The sequence below is a fragment of the Panthera pardus genome, unplaced genomic scaffold (genome assembly GCF_024362965.1).
Source record: "Panthera pardus isolate Hobbes unplaced genomic scaffold, ASM2436296v1 HiC_scaffold_1, whole genome shotgun sequence".
In the NCBI taxonomy this organism is placed as follows: Eukaryota; Metazoa; Chordata; class Mammalia; order Carnivora; family Felidae; genus Panthera; species Panthera pardus.
Window position 1 is genome coordinate 18,069,033 of NW_026526654.1, and position 9,554 is coordinate 18,078,586.

The 9,554-nt window shown below is 40.9% G+C and overlaps 1 protein-coding gene across 1 annotated transcript in view; it reads left to right on the plus strand.

The window, feature by feature from the left end:
• The first annotated feature begins 3,311 nt into the window (after positions 1–3,311).
• Positions 3,312–9,554, plus strand: part of CCDC168 (coiled-coil domain containing 168) — a 29,387-nt gene continuing 23,144 nt past the window's right edge. Inside the window, exons 1-2 of the mRNA XM_053901282.1 lie at positions 3,312–3,777; positions 3,905–3,938. Coding sequence (XP_053757257.1) covers positions 3,352–3,777; positions 3,905–3,938 — 460 coding nt within the window. The 5' untranslated portion in view covers positions 3,312–3,351. The remainder of the gene's footprint in view (positions 3,778–3,904; positions 3,939–9,554) is intronic.

A 9,554-nucleotide genomic window follows, 5' to 3' on the forward strand; every position in this document is an offset into this window, starting at 1 on the left:
AGCCCCGCGTCAGGCTCTGGGCTGATGGCTCGGAGCCTGGAGCCTGTTTCCGATTCTGTGTCTCCCTCTCTCTCTGACCCTCCCCCGTTCATGCTCTGTCTCTCTCTGTCCCAAAAATAAATAAAAAATGTTGAAAAAAAAAATTTAAAAAGAAATAAAACTAATGGGAAAATAAAAAGGAAAACTTATTATAGAGCAGACCATAACATAAAAAGGACAGTGAAGAAGGTTAAAAGGTTACTAACTAGGCTACGTAGTCATATTTGTTTGCAAATTAAACTATAGGGATAATATAGGTGACCAAAGATACTACATCAAACATAGAGATGACGTATATGGTCTTTTAAAGTTGATTTTTCCGTGAGTTACTCGTAAGAAACTTCCTGATTGGTGAAATAGCTTGTCATTTGAGAGTTGTGTACCAGGGCAGGGCTGGGGAGTGTACAGCTCCCAGAGAGATGAATGGTATGTCTAGGGCTGGAATGAACATTTGTGAAAAGGGCCCAGCTGCTCCTCACAGATTTGCCATGTCTTGCAGGGAAAAGTTTGAGATTATGGTTAAAGAGCTGTCCTGGCACCGCCTCTGGTGGGCACCCTCAATAGCACGACCACTACCTAGACCAGTAGTTCTCCACCAGGAATGATCTGGCCCCCTAAGGGACGTTGGCAACGTCTGGGAACTTTTGGTGGTTATGGCTGGGGTGGCGGTGCTACTGGCATCCGATAGGCGGAGGAAAGGGATGCGGCCAGCAGTCTAATGCGCATGGCAGCCAGCCGTAACAAAGCAGGATCTGATCCACAATGTCCGTGGTTTCCAGGTGGAGAACCTGGGGGTTATCTTGAAATCCTTTCTCCCTCACCATTAGCTTTTCTACCCCCTTCCAAATCCATTTGTTCCTTATAAATACGTTGCCAGATCATGAGTTTTCAGTGTCTGATTCTGTCATCTCTCTTGTTTATGCTGCCATTACTCTTAATCCAGGCCTTCACCAGTTCTCGTCTGTATAACAGCAGTCACCTAACTGATTTTCCTATTTTGTGGTCTCCTTGCTTCAACAAACCAATTGACACCCTCAAGTCAAAAACTATGTTGATGGATCTCCAAAAGTGACTACTAAGGTTGAAGTCCTTGGTTCAAAGCTCTTCACAATAGGTCCTATCAACATTGTAGTCTGATTTCCCCCATACTATGAACCTGGTCAACACTGCACAGCCCTGCACAGCGCTCCGGTTAACCTGGACAACACAAAGTTTTGGAACAAGGCTTTATGCCTCGTCTTCCTGAAACTTTCTTGTTGGTCCTCACCTGTTATCAAATCCTCCTCATCCTTTAACATGCTTATATTCTCTTTCCCCCTTCACAGCTTTTTTTTTGAATTACTCCAACCAAGTAGCCCTCCTTGGAACTCATGTAGTATCTTCCTCTCTGTTCACAAGCTGCCTTTTCAGTAAATTACTGGCATATTTGCACATCACAAATACCCCATGTCAGGGAATGATTTTCACTGATCTTTGTATCCATAGAGCCCGTTTTAGTTGTTCAGTGCCTTACATATTCATTATTGAATATTTGTTGTAATTGAACTAGGATATTTATAAAGGGAGAATTTCTAACCACTATGAGCAATCCCTGGTTTTATATTGCTGTTTTATACACCTATTATTGGGACTTTTTCCTGATACATAAAAAAGGAAAAGCCTAGGGGCACCTGGGTGGCTCAGTCAATTAAGTGTCTGACTTTGACTCAGGTCATGATCTCACGGTTTGTGGGTTCAAGCCCCACGTCAGGCTCTGTGCTGGCAGCTTGGAGCCTGGAGCCTGCTTCAGATTCTGTGTCTCCCTCTCTCTCTCTGCCCCTCCCCTGCTCATGCTCTGTCTCTCTCTCTTTCTAAAATAGATAATGTAAAAAAAATTTTTTTAAAAAAAGGAAAAGCTTAGTTTCACAATGTCCAAATAGTGTGAAGAATGTGACCTTGGTACATATAATAGATATTTTAAAACTTAAACAGAATTTTTTGGAGTGTTCTCTTGTGTCTATGTTCCTATTAGTGATGGAATTTCTCTGGTGTTCATTATTTTATTTTTTTATTGTCTTCATAATTTTAAGAAATAAATCCAGTTTAGCACTTTACTTTTTATGCAGTTTACTTGAGATTAACACAGGAATAGGTTTCTGGCGTAAAGGACATCAGTGTCTACACTCAGAATTAGGTGACTATTTTTTTTTTTTAAGTTTATTTTTGGGAGAAAGTGTGTGAATCCCAAGCAGGTTCTGTGCCATCAGTGCAGAGCCCGACACAGCTCGAATTCACAAACCGTGAGATCATGATCTGAGCTGAAACCAAGAGTCGGACGCTTAACTGACTGAACCACCCAGGCGCCCCTAGTAGGCAAGCCCATAGGAACAAACAGAATGACAGAGGAATGACAGAGCTCTAAAGGAGGATATTCTTTACCTCTTGCACATTCCCCATCAGCATGAGCGGTTCCTTGTCAGTTCTTACAGAGCTAGTCTGAAGCATACTAATCAGGGATTCAGTACCATAAAGCTCTGCAAGGTCTCAGGAACTATAAAGTGTTAAGACATTGAGTACTGTTTACAGTAGTTCACATTAAATGAGTTAGAGAATGCCTGCTGTCAGGCAAGAGAAATTGAGTCTGCCTTCTAGACTTTGAGGGAAAGTGAGCAGTACTTAAACCTGGTTCTTAAATACATGTGAATTCTGACATCAGGAAGCCTCACAAGGAGCCGTTCTTTGGAATCACTAGAGATAGGGCAAAAAGGGAATTCACCACCAGACGATTCCAGAATGTACCTTTGGTTTTCAGCATGTAACAGTAGATTGTTGAGGAACATTGCTACCAGGCCCCTCTGGCAAAAAGAAGTATAAAATGAGATGTTCTATCTTAAGGAAACAAAATCAGGCAGGCCCATAAGAGACAGACAATAATATCTCACCCAGTGACAGTGAGACATGCTAAAAAATGATTTGGTATCTGTCTGAAACTCAAACTGCAGCATTTCCTTTAGTTTTTTGTTCTGTTTTTTACTAACTCTGTCAACAGTACCTTCATATTTTCCTAACCACAAGCACAAAATGCAGTATTCCTGGTGGTACTAGAAAATGGCTATGTCTAATTCAAGTTTGTTCTGCATTTTTTGAATTACAGGGTGGCAATCAACTGTACGAAGGGATTGTTTATAGAATTATGTTTTCTTTTTGTGAAATTAATAAAGGATTATTTACAATTTTTAAATTTAAAAAACTACTAAAGCACCAAACATGTCTCACTAGGGAGCTTTCATTATTGCTAAGGTAAGTTGATATGAGCTCAGTTGAATACCCACTATGACACGTGCTGTGCTTAGGCCCAGACCCGTCACTGCTGCTGCACTTGATCAAGGCAATGAGCAGCACTGGACATTTTTTTCTGGCAGAGCATTGCATGGGGTTATGAGATGGGCACACCACCTTTTTGTGTTTTGGAGCATCCAAAATCGAAGACTTCAGAATGAGACCTCAACCTATTTCACATATTACATAAAAATGTCAACGGAATTTTATTTCTTTAAAAGAGCGGTGCGGAATAGACTGGAAGATAATACATTTTTGCCATTGTGGGAACTTGTAGAGTCCTGGACTCAAAATGACTGGATGGCAATCTTTTTTATAATTTTCCTAGGAATTATTTTTGAGATAATACTCATAAAGATTTATACATCCTTTCACAAGAAACCTGTACTTCCAGAAAAAGGTAGTTCAGGGGCCCAGGAGGTAAGAGCAAATGCTTGATTTCTTTCTCCCCTGTTCTTCAAAATCACACATGAGAATAACTTATAAATTTAACTTTGATATTTGGGTTACTCCTTTAACATTTATCTTATTGTCTCCCTTGAAATAGAAGGAAGACTGTTGCCTGAAAAGCATGAAATTTGGTAAATATTATATCATTTCATATTTTAATATGAAACTTGTTCAACCGGAGTTGCTTCTATTGGTGTCCTGACTTTTTTTTTTACTTCCCACTTATCTCTAGATAACTGGTCAATTTGTTCATCTTCACCTTCGGAAGAAAGGTAAGTGATACATTGTGAAATTAAATGAAACAGGTTGGGTTTGTTCTATTCGAAATTGCATTTACATCTGAATTACAGAAAAGCGTTTTCCCATATGTAAAAAAGACCACAGCTCTTCGAAGTCATAATTCAGTCGAACATTGATTTTAATGGTTGCTCTGTTCCAAGCTGTGTTAATGACTTTTCATGTGCTATTAAAATTAACCTTCCAAGGAGGTGTATTATTACTGCTTATACAAATGAGGAAAAAGAATGTTTACAGAGGTTTAGTAACTTGCTTCCCTATCCAATCTCTTTCCCCCCACACACAAAGAAGCAGTAACACCAGTTCTGATCATTCAATTGAAAAAAATATCATTTAGCACCTACCGCAAGCCAAGAAACCCTAAGCTAGGTTCTGCAAAAGTGACACCCTGTTTATACAATCCCAAAGCATCCCAAAGGATGCTAGGAATTAAATATGACAGCACTAGTCTTAACTGCTATTAATATTTGAATTGCTCTTATCAAAATCCATTCGACAATTATTAGATATATCGTCTACAATGAACATTGTGTTTGATACTGGGTTACAAACAATGAGACAGTGTCTGTTCTCCACAAGCTTACTTTTTTTCCTTTTAATGTTTTTTAATGTTTATTTTTGAGGGAGAGAGACAGAGCATGAGTGGGGGAAGGGCAGAGAGAGGGAGGCAGAGAATCTGAAGCAGGCTCCAGGCTCTGAGCTGTCAGCACAGAGCCCAACATGGGGCTCAAACTCATGAACCTCGAGATCATGACCTAAGCCTAAGTCGGACGCTTAACTGACTGAGCCACCCATGCACCCCAAGAAGCTTACTTTCTTGTGGAGGAGACATATACATAAAGGATAATTGCATTGCAGTATGGTAGCATGATGATAGATACATTAGGAGAATATTGAGGAGATACTTAAGCCAGCAGGTGTGTTGGGGGTGGCTTCATGAAGAAGGTTATGCTGGAGCTGAATTTTATTTATTTATTTTTGTAAAGTTTATTTATTTATGTTGAGAGAGAGAGAGAGAGAGGCAGGGGCAGAGAGAGGGAGAGAGAATCCCAAGCAGGCTCTGCATTGTTAGTGCAGAGCCTGATGCGGGGCTTGAAGTCACAAACCACAAGATCATGACCTGAGCTGAAGCTGGTACTTTAACCAACTCAGCCATCGAGGCACCCCTGGAGCTGAATTTTAAAGAATAAATAAAAATCAATCAAAAAAAGACAGCAGGGTGTGCCTGGGTGATTTCTGCTCAGGTTATGATCTCACAGTTCATGGGATCAAGCCCTGTGTTGGGCTCTGTGCTGACAGCGTGGAGCCTGCTTGGGATTCTCTCTCTCTCTCTCTCTCTCTCTCTCTCTCTCTCTCTCTCTCTGCATCTCTCTCTCTCCTTTGGAATAAATAAATTAATTAAAAAAAAAAAAGACAGCCATTTAGGAGGGTAAGGAGGGTATTCCAGGACATGAGTAGATGGAAGGAAATAAGAAACAGCAGGGCTTGTGCAATCAATTATGATTATTACAGGGAAAAGATATGGCTCCTATGGTGGTGGGCAGCATATTGTAGTGAAAAAACACACATTTTGAATTTTAAAAAGTCTGGGTTTAGATCATAGTTCCTCCTCCTAATGATACTATGATCTTGGTTTAAACTCACTGATACTCCATTTCCTTACTTTTCAAATAGCAGTTAGAAGAATTGCCTCTTAGTTAGAATATGTGTAACAAAGCAAAAATACTTTGCCCTGGTACCAGAATTATTTTGGGGGGACAGAGCTATGTTTAGGAGAGCATCTTTAATTATTCTGAAGGGAAACTGCTTGAATATTGGTAGAAGCCCATGCATAACACTGGTCAAAGTGCATCGCATCAGAGACTGAGTGAATTCTGTCTTGCTTATGAGATGGGAGAGAAGAGAAAGGTGGAGGGGTGAGCATAGAGGAAGGAGGAGCAGGGGGAAAGAGGTGAGGCTCAGGACTGAATGGCATAATGGACATTGAAGGATGAGACCAGCACTCAGTATCTGAGATCAGGGAGAGCCCTGCCGGCCCAGTGTAGTCTCGCTTATCTTACATTGATCAGGTTTTGGGGGATGGTTTGTTTCGAGATTGACCACAGCCTCAGAAGTGTGTTCCTGGGAGAGTTTGCCACCATTATATGACTTTCAAAGCTAGGAGCTGTCACCGACGGGTTATTTTAGAAGTGTATCTCCTAAAGGGAGTTATCATTGATCAAAGGATTTAAAAACAGATTTTGTATTTATTTGTTACTATGACTAGAGGACTGTCCTAGGACTACAGTCCATTGAATGACTTAATGGATTTACAACTATGGATATTTACTTGTTATCATGGCTATAGACCTGTTAGTCTTTTCCTAGGAGTGTGGGGATTTCTTTTTAAAACTTTGGAGGCCAATTGAGATTGCTGGGGAGAGGCCAAAGGGCATTTCAAAAGTGGAGAGACATGTCTAATGTTTAAGTGGGTGCTATGTGTATTGCTGTAACCAACTTCCCTCCATTTCTGCCTTCAATTCTGAGCCACATTTATGGGTGGTTTGTGTATGTGGATTTCTGTCCCCCACCCCCACTTACTAAACTAAAAGAAAGGGTTCGATTGTATGTCTGGGTCAGCTTGTTGTGGATGAGGGTTAATAATCAGAAACCTGCAGGCTGTGAGTGGTCACTTAGCAAATGTTTACCGAGTTCCAACTATGTGCCAGGCATTGCTGTTGGCCCCTGAGATCTATTACTGAATACAAAAGCAATGATTCTTGCCTTACATTTTATTTTTTAGAGTTTATTTTATTTTATTTTTTAAAGTTTACTTATTTTTGAGAGAGAGAGTGAGCACACACGGGAGGGGCAGAGAGAGAGAGAGAGAAGGAGAGAGAGAAGGAGAGAGAGAGAATCCCAAGTAGGCCCCACATGCAGGTCTTCAACTAAGGAACCGTGAGATCAGGACCTGAGCAGAAATCATAAATCGGATGCTTAACTGACTTAGCCACCCAGGCGCCCCTGTTCTGTCTTCTATGTTAAAAAAAAATTTTTTTTTTAAGTTTATTCATTTATCTTGAGGGAGACAGAGACAGCATGAATAGGGGAGGGGCAGAGAGACAGATAGAGAGGGAGAGAGAGAGAATCCCAATCAGGATCTGCACCACCAGCACAGAGCCCAATGTGGGGCTCAAACTCAGGATACGATGAGGTCATCACTTGAGCCGAAACTGAGCGTCAGACGCCCAACTGGCTGAGCCACCCAGGTACCTCTGTCTATCTTTCATTTTTAAAGGATTATTCTGCCAGTTGAGAGTAGCCTATATTTAGTGAAGGGTCCAAGCAGATGGGCAGGCTATTGAAAATAATCCAAGTGAGAGATAAAGGTGACTGATACCAGGGTGGTAGCAATGGGAGGTAGTGCAAAGTGGTTGGTTTCAGGATGTGCTTAGAAAAGTAGAGTCAACAGGGTGTGGGTGTGAGAGAGAGAGGGGGCAAAAATGAGTCCTGATAGTTTTGGCCTGAGCATGTAGAAAGATGCAGTGGTCAAAAACCCAGATGAAGAAAACTGAGTGGAGCAGGTTTTGATGGGGAGATCAGGAATTTTGTTTTGCATTTGTTGAATTAGAGATACTGAGTTGATATCCAATGGAGATAGTGGGTAAGTGTTTTGGAAGAGATGTTTGGTAGAGATACTAACTCTGGTGGTTGTTGGCATATGGGCAATATTAAAAGTTACAAGAGAGGATGAGATTTCAGAGGGACTGGGTGAAGAGAAAAGGAACAAGGACTGAGCCCTGAGACACTTCAAGGTGATCGGGAAGAAGAGGAGGAGCCATCAAAGGACCCTGAGAAGGAGACACCAGGGAGTTAATAGGAAACCAGGAGAATACAATGGCCTGGGAGGTCACCAGATGGACACTACGTAGAGCTGGTGTGCAAGATAGGTATCAGACCCATATCCCTTATAAATATAGAAGCAAAATCCTCAAAAACATACTAGCGACCCAAATCCAGCGGCATATTAAAGGGATTATACACTGTGACCAAGTGAGATTGTTTCTAGGAATGCGTGGTTGGCTCAACATATGAGAATTATCTACCATTGTCTTATTATGTTTAAAAACACAGTATTTTTGCTGAAATACATGTCTTGCATTAAGCTTTCCTCTTTTTCCTGAAACATGCAGACATCAATTTTCTGTATGTCTTATATTCTCACTGTTTGTTCAACCTTAAGTGAATAATCACATTCTTGTCCTGATGAAATTTTATCCTAATTATGTCTCGACACTGGTGTAACTTATTGGAGTCACTTGATTCCCCAGAATGCTTACATATCCTTCCTGTATCTGTTAGGATATTTTCATTCCCAGGGAACAGAAAACCATGATGCACACTGTCATACTAAGAGAATTTATGATATTATATAATGGGAATCCTGAGGCAGAATAGGCTGCAGAATGGATTGATACAGTAGACCAACAAGTTCATTAAGGTCCTGTATCTCTCCCTTTGCCTTTCTCAGTGTTAGTTTTATCTTGAGGTGGGTGGAAAGGTGGCTATCAGAGTTTCAAAATCAGAGCAGCAATGTCCAGAGGAAGTAAAAGGCCATTTTTCTCTGTGTCTTTCTTAGGAACAAGGCAGCTTTCTCCATAAGTCCTTACAAATCTTTGTCTTATTCTAGGATCAGTTCATGTCCGCACCTAACCTAATCACTTGGAAGTGGAAACGAGATTACTATGTTAGACTTAGTCTAATCATTTGATGTAGAATAGATGTTAGAGAGTCCACTTCCATGATCATTATTCCAATCCAAAATTGTGCTGAGAAGCACTGACCTAACATGTAGGCTTTTCTCTCAATCAGAAATAAACAGCTGTTAAAATAATCTGGGTTTATATATAGAAAGCTACAGTTAGTTTATGGTATTGGACATTCTTCTGTTGTATCTAATAAATTTCCACAAGAATATTTAAAAAAAAATTTTAATATGTATTTATTTTTGAGAGAGAGAGAGAGAGAGTGGGGGAGGGGCAGAGGGGGACAGAGACACAGAATCCAAAGCAGGCTCCAGGCTCTGAGCTGTCAGCACAGAGCCTGACGTAGGGCTTGAACTCACAAACTGTGAGATCATGACCTGAGCCGAAGTCAGATGCTTAACTGACTGAGCCACCCAGGTGCCCATCCATAAGAATATTTTTAACCTTTGGGTGCCTGGGTGGCTCAGTTGGTTAAATCCAACTCTTGATTTCAGCTCAGGTCATGATCTCACAGTTTGAGAGATCGAGCCCCACACCAGGCACCTCACTGACAGCGTGGAGCCTGCTTGGGATTCTCTCTCTCCCTCACTCTCTGCCCTTCCCCTGCTGTCATGCACACATACTTTCTGTCTGTTACTCTCTCTCAACATAAATAAATAAACTTAAAAAAAAGAATATTTTTATTCTTGTCAAATTTTCATGCAG